Source organism: Bidens hawaiensis, unplaced genomic scaffold, assembly GCF_021521415.1.
Source record: "Bidens hawaiensis isolate Kalapana, Puna unplaced genomic scaffold, B.hawaiensis_p1.1 tig00019077_1, whole genome shotgun sequence".
Taxonomy (NCBI): Eukaryota; Viridiplantae; Streptophyta; class Magnoliopsida; order Asterales; family Asteraceae; genus Bidens; species Bidens hawaiensis.
The window spans coordinates 46871-66095 of record NW_027492895.1 but is presented as its reverse complement, the minus strand read 5'-3'; the positions used below and the strand labels follow the sequence as shown (position 1 = coordinate 66095).

Genomic DNA, 19225 nt, shown 5'->3' with positions numbered 1-19225 from the left:
ATGGTTGAAAAGACCACTAGTAATAGTCAAGGTGGTGGTTCCAGTGCGCGTCCTTCTTCAAATATAGATGCTTCTGAAACACAGGAACAATATCTTTCCGCCCCTCCAAAGACGGCCAAACCAAGTGTAAGAATTCAAAAGAAAATTCTGATTATGAAGAACTCGAACCAGAATGTGGAGTCCTCCGATCACCCTAATAAATTCATCATTGAATTCAAAAATAGATTTTCTAACAAGTATGGTGATCGATCAAGCGTTGTGTCATGGGGATTTGATGTTGATAAAGATATGTAGTGGGTGAAAAGGAGGTCTGGCAACACTAAGTACTACAGGAAGATGAAAGACTTTAGGTCATGGATGGAAGTTGACATAAGTGACTTGATCAGCGCCTTTTCACAACCCCAACAACGACAAAAAGGCTATCGATTTCTGGAACTTTTTGAGGAATCGAGTTGATCGAGGGTTCCCAAATATGACCACAGCTGAATCAGTTTTGAAGAAAGCCAAAGGGGTCCAAGATCCAAAGACGGGGAAGACAATGGTCAATGTAATGTGGCCGGCAACTAAAAAGGCAAGTCACATTCCGCTTTCTACTAGAATTCCCGATGGTGCTTTGGATGAGATGAAGTTCTGTACATATGATGGTGAGACAGCAACGGTCGTCATTCTTCTACGAAAAGGGCAGTTTCGATTTGTTGATCCACGTGACTTACTGAAGTTCGGTGAGAAAGATATCAAAACTCTTAGCAACTTTCATATCATGGTTGAGCCGTTGTGTGAGCCAGCTGCTAAGGAGTATACATGCATGGTTGGATCGATCATTCGTATAGGTTTATGGGCTAATTGTTACAAAGAGGCGAACGCAAATATTCTTGAGCACAATTAATGTTGAAGATACAAACTAAGGGGGAGATTGTTGGGCTAGTATTAATATGGTTTGTATTTGTTTGGGCTTATATTGTAAACCGAGATCACTTGGATCTAGGTGGGCTTTTGGGTAGTATTGGGCTTATATGTAGTACCTACATAAACCGTGTAATTAGGTTACTAGAAGGAGAGACGTGTGAGACGTAATATAGAGAAACGAGAGAAGTATTTACTGTTTGTAACTCGTTGTGCTTAAGCACCAGACGTTTAATATACATGTGTTTTGAAGCAGATTCCTTGTGTTCGTATTTTGTTTGTTTGCATTATATTGAATCAATTTGTGTTAGTTTCCGCCTAATCACGAGATTTGGTGATATCACATTGAAAGATCCATTCAAAAGACTTACATAACCAAGGCTCTGAAACCATTGTTGGGTTTCAATGGTGATCAGTCAAACTTTATTATCAAAATTGGGGTCGATAATTGTTACTATAATAATTAATCAGGTTAATTAATATATAAACACAGCGGGATAAAAACGAGTAATCAACATGACTTAAGTACACTAAAGACTGTTCTGACCACCGGCCGGTGTTGCTCTCAGCCGTTGACGTTAACTTTGGTCATTTACCATTCAAATTATTTAACTCCTGGCTTCAACTCCCGGGTTTTGTGGAGTTTGTCAAATCGAAGTGCGCAAAGTTTTCGTTCTCGGGTCTGGCAGGTTTAGCGATAACTATAAAACTAAGATGGTTGAAATATAAGACTAAAGATAGGTTGGCAAAGTTCAAAAATCTAGAGACGGGGAGTTATTTGCGAAAAGGTCGAGAATTCGAGATTTAGATTTGGAGGCGGAAACCATGAATTTATCACAAGCTGAATTAGATGAAAGAGCCCAATGTAAGTGTCTCGTTCAAGAGGTTGAGAGTTAAAACTTAAAGGATTTGCAACAAAAGGCAAATGTGAGGTGGGCGGTGGAGGGAAACTCGAGTTATTTTCCCGGTTTACTAAATGCGTATACTTCTAATAACAGGCTACATGGCCTAAATTCAAGTAATGGTGAATGGGTGGATAACCCCATTATTTTGAAAGATATGTTGTTCGGTTTTTTCGTGGATAGGTTCAAAGAACCGCTAGTGGTAAGGCCAAATTTTGTTGGTACTGGAATGTCTCGTTTAAGTACGGAGGAGGCGGATCTCTTAGTGAGGCCTTTTACACGTGTGGAATTAAAAGAGGCGGTGTGGGAATGTGACGGGGATAAGTCGCCGGGGCCGGATGGTTTTAATATAAAATTTTTGAAACGGTGTTGAGGCTGTTTTGAAAATGATTTCTAGAAAGTTTTAACTGAGTTTTACCATAACAGTTCGTTTAGCAATGGGTGTATGTTCTCTTTCATAGCCTTAATCCCAAAGGTGAAAGATCCAGCGTGTTTAGCCCAGTTTCGACCTATTAGCCTTATTGGATGTTTAAAAAAAATAATATCTAAGGTGCTGGTGAATAGATTAAAGACAGTCATTGGTAAGCTAATTTCGGAACAACAGTCGGCGTTCTTGTCACAAAGAAGTATTATTGATGGCCCATTAATTCTAAACGAGTTAGTGGCTTGGTTACGTAAGGCAAAAAAAACGAGGTATGATTTTTAAGGTTGGCATAGAGAAGGCGTATGATTCGATAAACTAGGGATTCCTCGACTACGTTTTGTCTCATATGAACTATCCGGTTAGATGGAGGAATTGGATTTCGGCGATCCTTAAGGCTGTTCGGGCGTCAGTTTTGGTGAATGGGTCCCCAACCCGGGAGTTTACTTGCCATCGGGGTCTCCGCCAAGGCGAAACTTTATCACCATTCTTATTCATCATTGCCATGGAGGCGTTAACGACGATGATGAAGGGGGCAGAGGACACGGGTGTCTTCCGGGGGCTGAGATGTGGTCTTAATGGGCCAATCGTGTCTCATCTCATCTATGCCGATGATGTGGTTTTTGTGGGGGAATGGGGAGATTTAAACGCTCAAAATATTTGTCGTATACATAGATGTTTTCATATGGTGTCGGGGTTAAAAGTGAATATGTCAAAGTGTCGGGTTTTTGGGACGTGTGTGTCTCAGGCAGATATACAACAGATCGCGAGTTTGCTCCGATGTCGGGTGGGGAATTTCCCGTTCAAACATCTAGGCCTACAAATTGGTGGTAATATGAATCTTATCTCGACGTGGGATCTGGTAGTGGAAATGTTCCAAAAAAAGGTTGTCAATTTGGAAAGCGAAGGTGTTGTCTTTTGGGGTGATGTGCTAAAAACAGTCAATTAAATATCAACTAAATTAAACAAGTAATAAAAACTAGACCTAAGACTCAACTACACAAAGCACCGGAAAGTGATCCGGTCAATTGTACTAAAGCTAAGTAAGTCCGGAATATCGAACCCACAGGACTCTAAGTTTACGTTAATTAACTAATTAGACTCGACTTACGATACGACTATTTATTATTAATGTTTAAAGGGGGATTTTAAACTAATTTTAACTAATATTAAACTAAGAAAGTAAATAAACAAGAAAACGAGAAACAAGCAATTAAACACAAGATCGAAACCAATAAGAGAAGGAATCTACCTAGGTAAAAATCCCAAGTATCAACAATCATCGAGCAATGGATAAATAACATGATTATGGAAACTGATTTCTAAATATATTCATCTAACAAACCCTAAAGACCTTTGACTGAATCAAATGAAATCCCAAAGTACAATTATTAGATTATTAAGCAATCAGTATTATTGATTTCCGCAAAGTCATCAATTAGGGTTAATTAATAGTATCTAAAGCAAGCAATCTTACGAAATACAAAACTCTAGATAACTTGATAAGCTAACATGACATCATGAACATGGATCAACACAATAAGCAAGAATATTGTCACTACTATCCTAGCATGCAATTGACCAAGACACATGAACAACTCCTCACCTTACAGCTTTTGGAATTTAGCAAAACATTTAAAACCCTAACTAACTATCAACAAGCTTCTATGATCTAATGGGCCCATTTAATCACAATAATCAAAACACAAAGTAATGATTTAAACATAAACCCTAAATCTAAAGAACACAATCAAAAGATAAAAGATCTATGTGAAGCAATAGTTAAAAATCAATCAAGATAAAAAATACATATACGCATCATGAAAACAAAACCAAGTCTTTACTATTAAATAACGAAATCCATAATCAAACAATTATCCAAAGCAAGAATCAAGTCTCAAACATGTTCATCAAACCTAGGTAGACATGAAGTCTAGCCTAGCATCTTAAAGTCTAAATCAAACAAAACAAATAATAATGAAAACATGGTGAAATAATGAAGAAAGTAAGATTAAAGGCGATAAAACCCGTATTCTTTGATCTTAAACGTCTAGCTCTTTACCGGATGTTCTCTTGCCTTCAAAATCACCACAAGACTCGTAAGATGGCTCCAAAAACTCACTAATTTGGCTGGTGTCAGGTTCTCCTTACGTTTTAAGTTAAAGATGTTTAAATGGTGATTAAGGCTTTAAAAACCCGTCCACACTTCAGAATCTTCCAGAAAAAGGTGCTCGTCGCGCCACGCGACGAGATAAGGAGCTTGGCCGCGTTACGAGGCGACACAATATATCCCTGTCGCATCACGCGACGAGGTTCCTTCTCCTGGTCGTGTTACGCGACCAGGTCCCTCTAGGCCGGTTCTTCTACTGGTTCAACCCTCATTTGTCCTGGTTCATCGTTTTAACTCGTTTAAACTCCTTTTTGACTGTTTATCGCACCAGAGACCTACAAAACTTCATTTAGTTAGTGATATATCAATTCTAAGCGAAAATGAATCATAAATCATCGAATATGGTATAAAATTATCTTGGGAAACATATATAAATAACTGTATATTAAATATCCCCACACTTATTATTTTTTCGTCCCTGAAAAAGTTTGATGCAGTTAGATCAGAATCGGAAAATACAGTCTAACAAACATATAGGTTATTTTTAAAGCTCAGAAAAAAGGCAAAAACTATGATCACCGATATTGTTGTCCACTTAAACCCATGCCTTAATCTTTACCGGGACAAAGAAGATCCGACAATTTTTTTACTCAGTAGTTTACACAGTTAAGACCCGCTTATTTTCAGCTTTTACCGGACCAAACCACCCCCAACTTGACTTAAACCTCAAAATTAGCAGATTTAAAACTTTTTGTTGCTCTATTTTTTTTTTCATGAATAGTTAAGACGATCAAGGGTATTGTTTATCCACTTAAGCTTAAGCATCAAAGTCTACCAAGCAGCCATTAGATATTATTAAGGTTCAATTAATTCATAGGTAGTGTTCCCCACAACATGACATACCCCCGTTATCAAGCAATACACCGAACCATCACCATAGGTGAGTATGCAAAATTTCATCTGTAGGGTTTACATGTAGCGTGTCCCTTGTGGTCCGTTTCTTAATAGTAATGAGACGCGAGCAAGGGGACCCCACATGGCTAACAGCGTGGATGATCAAGTCTGTAATGCATTTGTACTTTTGAACTTTTTTGTGATCATGTTTAGAGACTTAAGTGGTAGAAAACTGCGGGTTTGCTCTCTTTTTTTTAGCTTTATTTTAAATATTCACAACCCCATTTGGAATTGTGAATACCCAGATGAATAGTCGGCATACAGACCCATGGTCTCCGGACCCGGAACATCCCATCAATACAAGATTTAAGGTTATAAAACCATACGCCAATGATGAGTAAAACACTAAAACTAGCAGTTTAAGATTTATATCACAGGCTACACGGCATACTCTAACGTTAAACCTACCCAAGCATCATATGATAACGTATTCAATTTTTTCAAACTTTTCAAACTTTATAATATTTTCCACTTTTTCATACCAAAAATTGAGGCTTGAGTATGGCTGACCTTTCATTACTTATTGTCTACGGACAAAACGCTTTACCCACAAGAGATTTCCGACCCATTTTATCAAATTTGCTCTTTCATTTTCAAGGCTGAGCCTACCGACACATCCCAAGTTAAGTGCGCTTTCTTTTATTTATCTCATATTATTAGTAGTTTGAAAAACCAATTTCCGATTAATATCATCATCTCCCACTTTAACGCAAAAAACTAGATTCAAGGGACATTTTTAAACATTTTTCAATTTTTTTTTAAAATTTTTATTTTTTCAATTTCTTATGAAAAACCAAACTACGACTCAAATATCCTATCCCCACACTTAAATTTTGCATTGTCCTCAATGCAAGGATAATGGCGAATTAAAATAAAAATAAAACTAAAAATAAAGTCGGACTACAAAAAAACTAAAAACTAAAAATTAAAAACAGAAAACAAAATAAAAAATAATTAACAAGCTAGATAAAGGAAAAAACTTAGCTGGTAATATGCGCATGAAATATGATGCCAAAGTCTTCTTCCATGAAAGCCCTCCAACTATGAACATGATCAGCAAATGGTAACTCCTTCTTTCACGAACGTAAGCGGCCAAAATTCAACAAACATATCTAAAAATGTATCTTATCGTAGCGATAGATATTAAGCAATTAAAGTGTTTCAATCAACCGACAAATAACACATGAATAATTAGCATAAATAAATAGAAAGTATACGGCTCGGCTGCTCCATCCCCACACTTGTCTTTTTCAATAAATTTTTCCTTGGGGATCGCCTCACTAGCTCATACAGTCTTTCTTCAAATTTAGCAAAACTCAAAAACACCAAACAAAGTTGAACTACAAAAACTACATTAGGGACTCAAAGAAATAAAAATAAAAATAAAAGAAAATAATACAAACTCTACACTTGAATTTTCACTCAAGAACCCATGCTAAGCGAATCACGTGGCGGACCGAGTGGAGCTTCCTCCACCTCGGTAGAACTCCAATGCCCTCAAGGATTCCAAATCATTATCCGACCATCCATCAACCTTTGTCTTTTTCTTTCTAACTCCACGAACCCTCTCAACCTTACGCTTTCCACCACCCCGTTCTCTAACACACTTTACCATTACCCGAGAACTCAAAACCTTTCGCTCCTTCCCCACACTTAAACTCACCGAACAGGACTCGTCAAGACTTGGATCCATGCCCGAAATAGATGATTCTATGGAGTAAACTGGGTGACATGGATCAATGAGACCGTCTTGACCACTCGGATGCCTCATGGACTTCGCCAAATAAGTGGCACTATCATCACCGGCTCTAAGGGTTATCTTACCTTCAAACACATCAATAATTGCCCTAGCAGTACGTAAAAACGGACGACCCAAAATAATAGGAACTCTCCCGTCTGCCTCCATATCTAAAACAACAAAATCCGTGGGAAAAACCAAATTATCTACCTTAACGAGCAAATTCTCCACGACACCCCTCGGATACTTAACGGAACGATCGGCTAAAGACAACGTTATACGAGTAGGGGTGAGCTCCCCTAGGCTTAGCTTTTCATATAAAGAATACGGCATGAGGTTTATACTAGCTCCAAGAACGGCCAATGCTTGACACGTCGTATCACTTCCGAAAAAACATGGAATGGTAAAAACGCCGGGGTCGGGTAATTTCTCCGGTACTTTATTAAGAACTACTGCAGAACACTCTCCATTTAGCGGTACAGTCAACAGCTCCTCCAACTTATCCTTCCTTTTAAAAAAATCTTTCAAAAATTTGGCGTATTTAGGCATATGTTGGAGGACTTCGACGAACGGGAGGTTGACATTTAATTGGCTAAATATATTGAGAAAATGCCCGTAATCTTTCATATACCATTGATTTTTTAGACGAGCGGGGTACGGGACATAGGCAGGGTTGATGATGTGTGGTGGTGGCCGGGCTCCAACCGGCTTATTCTCGGTGTTTTTCTCAACTTGCGACTCTATAATTGGTGTTGTACTTTGTGACTTACCCGGAGCCTCCATTTCTATATCTTCATCTATCAACTCATCTTCCCCATCTTTCTCAACTTCTCTACTAACTACCTCCGGACCGAAAACCTTAACACTACGAGTGGAGATGGCTTTCAATTGAGCAGCCGGATTAGTTTGAGGAATACCCGAAAACTGACCTGGGGGCCTTTCTTCTAAACGGCAAGCAATGTCACCAACAGTCCTTTGAATATCGAGAATAGAAGATTGTTGGGTTTTGAAGAGTAAGTCATGCTCGGCGAACTTTTTCTGTGTTGCTTGATCTCTCTCCAAGATTAGCTTTATCATCTCTTCCAAACGCCCAATTCCACCGTTCGAATCCTGCACATTATTTTGAACATTAGTATTATTAGTATTATTATCATTAAAATACTGACCTCCTGAAGCATAAGAATTTTGAAATCCGGGTGGTGCGCCTGACGGATGCCAGTGGGAATTATTCTGATTCGGGTTTTTGCAGGTGTTCCAATTCTGATTATTGTTGCTGTAATTGTTGGGAAACCTATTCTGACCAGCGACAAAATCGACCTGTTGATTCATCACCGGGCACTCCAACGTACCACGTCCACCTCTACAAAACTACCCTGTCCACTTTGGCCTTCAGCTCCTTAACCTCTCAAGTTAGTGATTCCAAAGCAGCAGCCATACTAGTATCCAGATTAACATGGTGTACACCTCGAGCGGACCTCATGTACTGCTAACGGGAGTGGAATTCCCGCGATGTGGCACTTTGGCAAGGTCAGATTGAGCGAAGCTCTCAAACATCTTGTTACACTCGGTGACGTTCTTCCTCGCCAGTAAACTTCCTCATGCGGCCGTGTCGAACCGAACTTGGGTTTCGTAGTTCAGCCCGTCGTAAAATTTCTCCACGAGAGCCCATGGTGTGAGACCAATCTATGAGCATCGAGACAGCAAGTTCTGAAAACGCTCCCAAGCATGACAATATTGCTCATCCGGCTCCATGTGAAACGAGTGAATCAGATTGCGAAGAACAGCCGCTTTAGCCGGTGGGAAGTATCTCTTGATAAATGCAGAACGTAGTGTTTCCCAAGTGGTGAACGTGCTAGGTGGCTGCGTGTCAAGCCAAGTAGCTGCTTTACCTGTAAGTGAAAAAGGAAAAGGATGTAAGAAAATTGCATCTTCAGTAGCACCTTGCAATTTAAAAGTTTTCAAAATGCGGTAAAGTCGGTCGATTAATATGAGCCGGCGCATCCTCGTCATCGTTCCCATGAAACTGATTAGTTTGAATGATGTTGTTCATGATGTATGACGGAATCTGCCACGAGTTGGGGTTGTCGATCTCGGGAACGACGATGCATGATTGGTTTCCGGCTAAGCCATCGAAGGCTTGAGCAGCAATTGTCCTATTGTCGGCCATTGGATCTTGACTTCTAGGACTTTCGGGTGGTGAACTGAGTGGTGACGAATTTGGTGTAGATGCGGGTTCTGACAGTTGTTCTTCTACTGACGAACTAGCCTCGGTCTTCAACGGAGAAGATCCAAGATTATCCAGCGGTGGTCCTTGCGAACGAAGATGTGGCATAAACCTGAAAACGCAAAAGACCAAGTGAGTAGACTCGAATACTTAAAAATAAACTAAAATAAACTAAAACTTAAATTAGACTCCTACGACTCAAACAAAAATAAAACAAATAGCACGGATGTAGCAGATAAGTCCAATTCAAAACTAATAACGCAATTGCTAAGAGTCCCCGACAACGGCGCCAAAAACTTGATGTGCTAAAACAGTTAATTAAATATCAACTAAATTAAACAAGTAATAAAAACTAGACCTAAAACTCAACTACACAAAGCACCGGCAAGTGAACCGATCAATTCTACTAAAGCTAAGTAAGTCCGGAATATCGAACCCACAGGACTCTATAAATTACGTTAATTAACTAATTAGACTCAACTTACGACATGACTATTTATTATTAATGTTTAAAGGGGGATTTTAAACTAATTTTAAACTAATATTAAACTAAGAAAGTAAATAAACAAGTAAACGAGAAACAAGCAATTAAACACAAGATCGAATCCAATAAGAGAAGGAATCTACCTAGGTAAAAATCCCATGTATCAACAATCATCGAGCAATGGACAAATAACATAATTATGGAAACTGATTTCTAAACATATTCATCTAACAAACCCTAAAGACCTTTGACTGAATCAAATGAAATCCCAAAGTACAATTATTAGATTATTAAGAAATCAGTATTATTGATTTCCGCAAAGTCATCAATTAGGGTTAATTAATAGTATCTAAAGCAAGCAATCTTACGAAATACAAAACTCTAGATAACTTGATAAGCTAACATGACATCATGAACATGGATCAACACAATAAGCAAAAATATTGTCACTACTATCCTAGCATGCAATTGACCATAACACATGAACAACTCCTCACCTTACAGCTTTTGGAATTTAGCAAAACATTTAAAACCCTAACTAACTATCAACAAGCTTCTATGATCTAATGGGCCCATTTAATCACAATAATCGAAACACCAAGTAATGATTTAAACATAAACCCTAAATCTAAAGAACACAATCAAAAGATAAAAGATCTATGTGAAGCAATAGTTAATAATCAATCAAGATAATAAATACTTATACGCATCATGAAAACAAAACCAAGTCTTTACTATTAAATAACGAAATCCATAATCAAACAATTATCCAAAGCAAGAATCAAGTCTTAAACATGTTCATCAAACCTAGGTAGACATGAAGTCTAGCCTAGCATCTTAAAGTCTAAATCAAACAAAACAAATAATAATGAAAACATGGTGAAATAATGAAGAAATAAAGATTAAAGGCGATAAAACCCGTATTCTTCGATCTTAAACGTCTAGCTCTTCACCGGATATTCTCTTGCCTTCAAAATCACCACAAGACTCGTAAGATGGCTCCAAAAACTCTCTAGTTCGGCTGGTGTCAGGTTCTCCTTAGGTTTTAAGTTAAAGATGTTTAAATAGTGATTAAGGCTTTAAAAACCCGTCCACACGTCAGAATCTTCCAGAAAAAGGTGCTAGTCACGCCACGCGACGAGATAAAGGAGTTTGGCCGCGTTACGCGGCGACACAATATATCCCTGTCGCGTCACGCGACGAGGTTCCTTCTCCTGGTCGCGTTACGCGACCAGGTCCCTCTAGTCCGGTTCTTCTACTGGTTCATTCCGGTTCAACCCTCATTTGTCCTGGTTCTTCGTTTTAACTCGTTTAAACTCCTTTTTGACTGTTTATCGCACCAGAGACCTACAAAACTTCATTTAGTTAGTGATATATCAATTCTAAGAGAAAATGAATCATAAATCATCGAATACGGTATAAAATTATCATGGGAAACATATATAAATAACTGTATATCATGGGGGCTGGGTCACGGTTATTAAGTCGTTGTTGAACGCCTTACCGACTTACTATTTCTCTCTGTTTCGAGTCCCAGATGGAGTGTTAGAAAAGTTGGAGCGTCTTAGAAGATTTTTCTTTTGGGGTGGGTCGGAAGACAAATCGAAGATTAATTGGGTTGCTTGGCATCGGGTTATCGCTCCAAAAGAATATGGTGGACTCGGTCTTGGTTCACTTCGGTTTTCAAATTTTGCTATGTTGGCAAAATGGTGGTGGCGATTTAAAGGAGAGCGAGATAGACTGTGCAGAAGGGTGGTTTGGTCAATACATCATTCATCGAGGGACTGCCAAAGTATTCCGGCGAAACTTTCGGTTCCAGGATCATGGAAACAGATTAAGAGGTAAGTGGATGAGTTGGCTTTGTTGGGGATTAGATTGGATGCATTGATAAAAATAGTGCTAAAAAGTGGAGATAACACTTTATTTTGGCTCGATTACTGGATTCGAGATGATATACTTAAGGTTAAATTCCCCTTTTTGTATGGATTAGAGAGACATAAAGGGTGTAATGTAGCAAGTCGTTTAGTGATAATGGATGGTGTTATTTGTAGCACTTGGAGTTGGGTGAGAGCGCCGCGACTGGGGCTAGAAATTGAGGAGCTAAGACAATTGCTTTTGCTATGTCAAGAAGTGGTTCTAGTGGCCGGGTCTGATTCGGTAAGTTGGGTTTTGGATAATACAAGAGCTTATTCAACTTCTACATTGAAAGAGAAAATTAGAGAAGTCTGTTATGTTAACCCAAATTATAAATTTGTATGGAATAATTGGGTCCCGGGCAAAGTGGGTATTCTTGCTTGGCGCGCGGAGCTTGATAGGGTCCCGGTTCGCGCGTTGCTAGTTAAACGTGGTATTATGGTTGGCGAGGTGGACTGTCCGGCTTGCGGTGAATCGGACGAGACAACTGAGCATGTTTTTATTTCTTACGGTTTGGCTCAGGTGGTACGGCAGGCCATTACATTATGGTGTAAAGTACCTCAAATCTCCGCGTTTAACATTCGAGATGTTCTTGACTTATACAAGTATACTAAGTTTCCTAAACGAAAGGTGAAATTTTTTCACGTGGTTTGTCTTGCTTCGTTGTGGTTCTTATGGAAGGCGCGAAACGAGATGTTGTTTAACAGCCATGCGGGAACTGTGGAAAGGGTGGTGGGGGATATTAAGGCTCTTAGTTTTCTTTGGGTTAAAAGTAGATCGGGTAGTGTGTCTTTGTCATGGAAGGGGTGGAGTGGATTTAATGTGTAACTAGATAGTGTTGTTTGTGTTATTTCCTGTTGGCGGTTCGGTGGTGTGGTTTTAGCTTCTGGCAAAGCCTTTTTTTGTAAGCGTGGCAGTTTTAATATATTCGTTTTTTTGTTAGCCGTTCAAAAAAAAACAAATATTACTCATAAACAATAACTTTTTCACTCTCATTAACACATTAACTACCTGCAAAGTTGCTTATAAAGTTGATTTGCTTATGTTTTCAAACGTCCGATTATTACAAGAGGGGGTAGCGGTCTTGGTCCCACCCTCACAGCTCATTTGCAACAATGGCCAACCATTGCAGATAAGCTGCTACCCATACACATGCCAATCTTTAATCCATTTCAACATTCCATAACCACAATATCCCTGTTGGCTCGAATTTGATTCTACACACACCAAGTGTTTGATAAAATGTCAAGTGCTTCGTTGAGTTCATCGACCCTCGTTCAATCACAGATTAATGGGTTTCGCAGGCCCTCTGTTTTTCAAGCCACAAGGTGAATTTAGGTTTCATGTTTCTTGATTTTGAAGCTAACTAATTGAATTTAGCATGGTTCAAACCAAACTGAATAACAGAATAAGAATTAATTGAATAACTGAATTTAACTCTCAAAATGCTTATTCACTTACAACTCCCAAAATTTGTTATTGGGTTACAGTTAGAGCGGTTAACCAAATTGACCCGAACATCCAACCAAAACCAAACCGGTTTCTGACTTTTGTTGACCAACCCAAACTGGTTTTGAGTTCTAGACTGCTTTGTGCACTTCTAGTTATACTTACAATCCTCATATTGGTTATTCGGCTATAGTTACAACTCCCAAAATTGCTCATTCTGTTACAGTTGCAACCCCCAGATTGTTAATTGTAGATCAGGAGATGTGATTCCTAATATTTCTTTCTGCGGTAACGATTTATACTTTCATAACACAAATTTAGTTTGTTGTCTTTGATGCAATAATAGTGGTCTCTAGAATATTTTACTTTCGGACTGAACTTGAATTCAGTAGATAACAACTTGAAATACTATCTGTTTTAGAAAAGTTAGTTTCATGTATATCTCTTTTGTATTGTTGTTCAAATACATACAAAATTATAAATCTTTAATACAATATTCTGAATTTCCTAATTTGTGTATCTAGGAGAGCATTTAAAACTGTCGTGAAGGCTTCTCGGGTTGACAACTTCTCAAAAAGTGACATCATTGTTTCTCCCTCGATTCTCTCTGCAAACTTTGCAAAGTTGGGAGAACAGGTACCGTTCTTTGTTTCCTTATCTTGTTACCAAATAATAAGTTTATGCATCTGTTTAGGAGTGAGTTGCAATACTTGAAACAATTTGGTTTCATGTTCTTTCACCTAATAATTTATGTAGTTATGTTCATTAGAAAACACTAAATTAGTTCAAAAACAAAAAGAAAAAACCATTAATGTGTCTTTTTATCTATTGTTTATATTTTAAAACTTCTAATTCTTGCATACAAATGAATGTGGAATGCACAAAAGAAAATTTAACTAATTTGTTTATATATATTAAAAATAATTTAAACGTTTACCTACCCATGTGTAGGTTACATACATAAACGAAATTTGTTTATATTTTATGGAGAGAGAAATAAATATTGCATTTCAACCATTTTCTTATATAATTAAACGAAATTTATTTATAAGCAAACTAAATGCTTTCTTTTGCTCTTGTTTTTGCCAAAAAGTTAGTGTTTTGTTTGCTTCCCCACCCCCTTATCTTATAATTTTCTCTCATTATAGGTGAAAGCCGTTGAGGAGGCAAGGTGTGATTGGATACATGTTGATGTAATGGACGGTCGTTTTGTTCCCAATATTACAATCGGACCGCTTGTTGTTGATGCTTTACGGCCCGTCATAGATCTGCCTTTGGATGTGCATCTGGTATCTCTTCTTTAATAAGTTAGAGCTTTTATTATTATTTTTATTATTATTATTATTATTCTTGTTATTATTATTATTATTATTTGTTAATTAAGATATTGAAGTGTAACAGATGATTGTTGAACCGGAGCAACGAATCCCTGACTTTATAAAAGCTGGAGCCGACATTGTCAGTGTCCACTGTGAACAATCTTCCACTATCCATTTGCATCGTACTCTTAATCAAGTAAGATTTCCCGTGTGTAGTATTTAGATATATATTTTTTTTGAACTTTTAATTTTTTTTATTCAGATTAAAGGTCTTGGAGCCAAAGCTGGAGTTGTTTTGAACCCTGCTACACCGTTGAGCACGATCGAATATGTCCTTGATGGTAAATTGTACCCTAAACCCACACGACCACCACCACTAAGTCGCTAACTCATTCCACTTTTCATGTTGGCATTTAAACGAATTAAGCATTCAGTGAATCGTTCGGTGGGAAGTTTGTTTATGTTTGTTTATATTATAAACGAACGAGCATGAACATATTTCTCGTTCGTTCATTTATGTTCGTTTTTGTTCACTCGTTTAAGTTAGTTTATTTTTGTTCGTTTATGTCGTTGATATATTTTTTAAAATTTTAGTTTCCATTACAAGTTGGTCTAGTTTTAATGACTTTTTAGGTCCAACACATTGTTGTTCACATTTACTTTTACTAAGTTGCATCTTAGTTATGTTTGTTCATATATGTCCAGTTATGTTCATTCGTTTACGTTTACACACGCACACATTCATTTTCTTAAACAAACGAACACAAACATGGCCTGTCCGTGTTCGCTGGGTTCTTTTGTATTCCTACATTTAACTTTTCATGTGTATATTTAGGCTTGTAAACAAACTGAACGTTCCATAAACTGTTTGGCGGGAAGTTCATGTATGTTTGTTTAGCCAATAAACTAACAAACATCAAAAATAGTTATTGTACATTAATTAAACAAATGAACATGAACACATGTCTTGTTTAGTCGCTCGTTCATGTTCATTTAAATTCGTTTATATTCTTTCGTTTGCATTCATTTATGATCGTTACTTTACGTTTGTTTAAGTTCATTCATTTCCATTCGTGAACCATTCGTTTATATTGTTGACGAATGAACATATACAAACACGTTCATCTTCTTAACGAGCAAACACAAACAAGAAAACCTCGTTTGTTTAAATTTTCGTGTCCAATCGTTTTTTCGGTTAATGAACATGTTCGTGTTCTTTCGGTTCGTTTACAAGCCTAAGAATATGTTGTTAATCTGGAAACATTACAAACTTCGTTTGACAAATAAAGGATAATTTGTAATTTAAACAGTTGTTGATCTGGTGTTGATTATGTCCGTAAATCCTGGATTTGGTGGCCAAAGTTTCATTGAAAGCCAAGTGAAGAAGATCTCAGATTTGAGGAGACTGTGTGTAGAGAAGGTATTTATTTATTTATATTTTCTACAAAATAAAAATTGTTTACATTATTATTATTATTATTATTATTATTATTATTTATTAATCCTTTTTATTTTATTTTGATGGATAGGGTGTTAACCCGTGGATTGAAGTAGACGGTGGAGTTACCCCCGCTAATGCATACAAGGTATTTCGTGAAAGTGTAAATCAAAGATTTAGATTATTATCATAATAATGTTCTTTCTATAATCATATTTAACACAGTAATTATTTAAATACTTTATACAAATGTTATACGCGGTGACAGGTTATTGAGGCTGGGGCCAATGCTTTAGTTGCTGGTTCTGCTGTTTTTGGAGCTAAAGATTATGCTGCGGGTAATTAAAAGTTTAAAATATGTAACCTTATTTTATGCTTCGTGTTTTACTGTTTTTTATAATTTTTTTTAGTTGTAATTCAATTTGTTTGACAGCAATAAAAGGTATCAAAACCAGCACTAGACCCGTGGCGGTTCCTGCATAGAACGTTTTTAAGTACAGATGCGATTTCAGCACTCATTGTCTCTGTAAGAAACTTCTTTTTCCTTTTTTCTAATATTGTGACGTAATTTAAATTCATTAGTTGTTTATTGATGAATCTTGATGTGTGTTTTTTATGATTATAAACTTTGCATATGCAGCAAAGAACGCAAGGAATCGAATTCGACTTGTCGTTTGTTCCTTAATGGTGCTCCAATAAGAACTATTGAAGTTGCATTTGTAGCATATTGAAGTGTAATTAAATTTTGTTTATAGTATATTTTAGCCAAAAAAAAAACATATTTTTAATGATGAATGATGAAAATGATGGTAATATTTCTATATGCATACCACTATACAAGAACTCATTTGTATAATTGTATTGTTGTGGTTGTGTTGGAACCGACTAAACGTCTAATCGAAGCAAATACGCCGGTTTGAGGATTCTATTTAAAAAAATTCAGTTCATGGTTTAGAACTTGGAACCTGCATTCACATTTAGAGAATGTTTGGTTCGTGAAATATGTTTTAAAAGAATTGAGATTTGAATGAAATCCAAATAGAATTGTATAGTTATTAATTATTATTCTTCTATTTTGTTGCCACCAATGATGAGTTGGAGAACCCGAATAGAAGCCCTCTTACATTGGTTAGACGGTCTAAAAGTACGTCGATGACACTCACAACGTCTCGAAACCCTGGAGGTTTTTTTTCTTTTTCTTTTTTTTTTTTCAAATGTTAGCATTCCAATAGAAAATGGAATGTTTAATTCCATCTAGTAGGATTCTTATTTGGGCAAATTCTGGATATAGTCCAAAATAAGAGAGAGAAATTGAAAATAGTCCAAAGTAGGTTCAATTCTGAAAATAGTCCTCCTAAATCTATCTCTCACGTGAGATTGGGATTCGTGACGTGAGATTTGGGTATCCTATCACAAACTGACACGTGTCCTTTCACAGATAAAGTTTCATTGAAATTTAACTTGGCCGATAGTTTTCAAGTGAAAATAGTTTTCTGAAAAACCATAGGTTTGGAATGAAAGTTGTCCGTTACGTGAGGTTTCAAAGTCATTGTTATCCGCGTTTTTTGAAAGTCATCTCCTCGGACGCATTCCAAATGAATTTCGTCTACTACGTGAAATTTCAAAAAAGATGGAAATAAAAACAATATTTTTTCAGTGAACTTAGTTTTGTTAGATGATTTTCAAAAAAATTTAAAAAAACGATAATTTCTCAACGAATTTAATCTCCTTAGATGATTTTTATAAAAATTTTAAAAATATGGCAAGTGTTAAGAATGTGGTGGGTGGTGGTGGATGATGGTGATGGTGGTGGATGATGGAAGTACGTGGTGGTGGTGGATGATGGCGGTGGGTGGTGGTGGTTGCTGATGGCGGTGGGTGGTGGTGATGGCGGTGGGCAGTGGTGGTGAATGATGGCGGTGGGCGGTGATGGTGATGGTGGTGGATGATGGCGGTGGGCAGTGGTGGTTGATGGTGGCGGTGGGTGGTGGTGATGGTGGATGATGGCGGTGGGCAGTGGTGGTTGATGATGGCGGTGGGTGGTGGTGGTTATGATGACGGTGGGTGGTGGTGGTTATGATGTCGGTGGGTGGTGAATGATGGCGGTGGGTGGATAAATTTACTTTTTCTAATATATATTCTTTTTATGCAAAAACAAATAAGTTTCATTAAAAACCATTGAATTAAAATACTTTGTAAGAAAATCTATCTTTTTTGAAAACACGTCTTTTTAGGCAAAAACAGACGAAATTCATTTGGAATGCGTCCGAGGAGATGCATTTCAAAAAAACGCGAAAATCATATTTTTCGAAACTTCACGTGACGGACAACTTTCAGTCCAAACCTATGGTTTTTCATAAAACTATTTTCACTTGAAAACTATCGGCCAAGTTAAATTTCAATGAAACTTTATCTGTGAAATGACACGTGTCAGTTTATGATAGGATACCCAAATCTCACGTCACGAATCCCAATCCCACGTGAGAGATAGATTTGAGAGGACTATTTTCATAATGAAACCTACTTTGAATTATTTTCAATTTCTCTCTCTTATTTTGAACTATATCCAGAATTTTCCCTTCCTGTTTCTTAGAAGGTGGAGCGTTTCCAATTCAAATTCTATTGTATAACAACCAAATGAGTACAATTTTAGGTGGAATGCATTCAAATTCATATTCTAGTTGCTACGAATTTCGTAACTAAACAGGGCTTTATTGTGTCATTCTTGAATATAAAATAAAAACAAATAAATAAAACCCTTAAAATTTCTCTCGTATTTGTATTTAACTTCATTAGTTATTTCCGTTTCTTGAATATGCCTTTATTTATGTTTGTAATATATAACGAATTATCTTTATATTTTCTTCAAAATTTAATCTAAAGGGTAAATTAAAATATTAAATTACACAAATATTTCGTGCTATGTATAAAAAAAAATTTATCTATACCGTTAAAACAATAGAATTTTTGGACAGATCACAACTTCTTAGAGCATTCATAACCTATCCCCTATCTCCATCTTTATAATTACTAGAGGTGTCAATGTGAGTGAGTTGGGTTGGATTTGGATGATGGGTCAGGATATGTATGAGTCATGATAAATTTTTAAAATAGAGGCTTAGAATGAGTATGAGTCAAGATAGTTAAAGTTAACCCATTTTGACCCAAGTGAATGTTAAAATACAAGGGTTTCAAAAACCCCTTTCAAAATTGATAACTATAATAATAACTCAATAAATCAAAAACGCAAAATGTAAAATAACTAAAATGTTTGTTAGTGCATTGTTTAGTCGTCTCGGTCTTTGTTTATCTTGTAATTTACTCTTATTAATGTAAAAGGGCATTTTGGTAATTTCACCGATCCATTAG

General features: G+C 36.9%; 2 protein-coding genes across 2 annotated transcripts; both read left to right on the top strand.

The window, feature by feature from the left end:
• Positions 1-11387: 11387 nt before the first annotated feature.
• LOC143557627 (uncharacterized) lies at positions 11388-12478 on the top strand. The gene is made up of 2 exons (XM_077046660.1): positions 11388-11577; positions 11727-12478. The coding sequence occupies exons 1-2, from the start codon at positions 11388-11390 to the stop codon at positions 12476-12478; spliced, it is 942 nt and encodes a 313-aa protein (XP_076902775.1).
• Positions 12479-12866: 388 nt separating this feature from the next.
• On the top strand, positions 12867-16651 carry LOC143557629 (ribulose-phosphate 3-epimerase, chloroplastic-like). The gene is made up of 10 exons (XM_077046662.1): positions 12867-12978; positions 13624-13735; positions 14248-14388; positions 14501-14614; positions 14681-14759; positions 15729-15838; positions 15948-16004; positions 16125-16194; positions 16290-16382; positions 16497-16651. Exons 1-9 carry the CDS (start codon positions 12893-12895, stop codon positions 16337-16339), a joined length of 819 nt encoding a protein of 272 aa, XP_076902777.1. The 5' UTR covers positions 12867-12892; the 3' UTR covers positions 16340-16382; positions 16497-16651.
• Positions 16652-19225: the final 2574 nt, after the last annotated feature.

Bases quoted from the DNA above. Each gene is read 5' to 3' on its own strand.
- LOC143557627 (XM_077046660.1), top strand. From the start codon at position 11,388: ATGGTGGACTCGGTCTTGGTTCACTTCGGTTTTCAAATTTTGCTATGT. The intron at 11,578-11,726 runs GTAAGTGGATGA...TGTATGGATTAG, and splicing joins TCATGGAAACAGATTAAGAG to AGAGACATAAAGGGTGTAAT.
- LOC143557629 (XM_077046662.1), top strand. From the start codon at position 12,893: ATGTCAAGTGCTTCGTTGAGTTCATCGACCCTCGTTCAATCACAGATT. The intron at 13,736-14,247 runs GTACCGTTCTTT...CTCTCATTATAG, and splicing joins TTGCAAAGTTGGGAGAACAG to GTGAAAGCCGTTGAGGAGGC. The intron at 16,195-16,289 runs GTAATTAAAAGT...TTTGTTTGACAG, and splicing joins AGCTAAAGATTATGCTGCGG to CAATAAAAGGTATCAAAACC.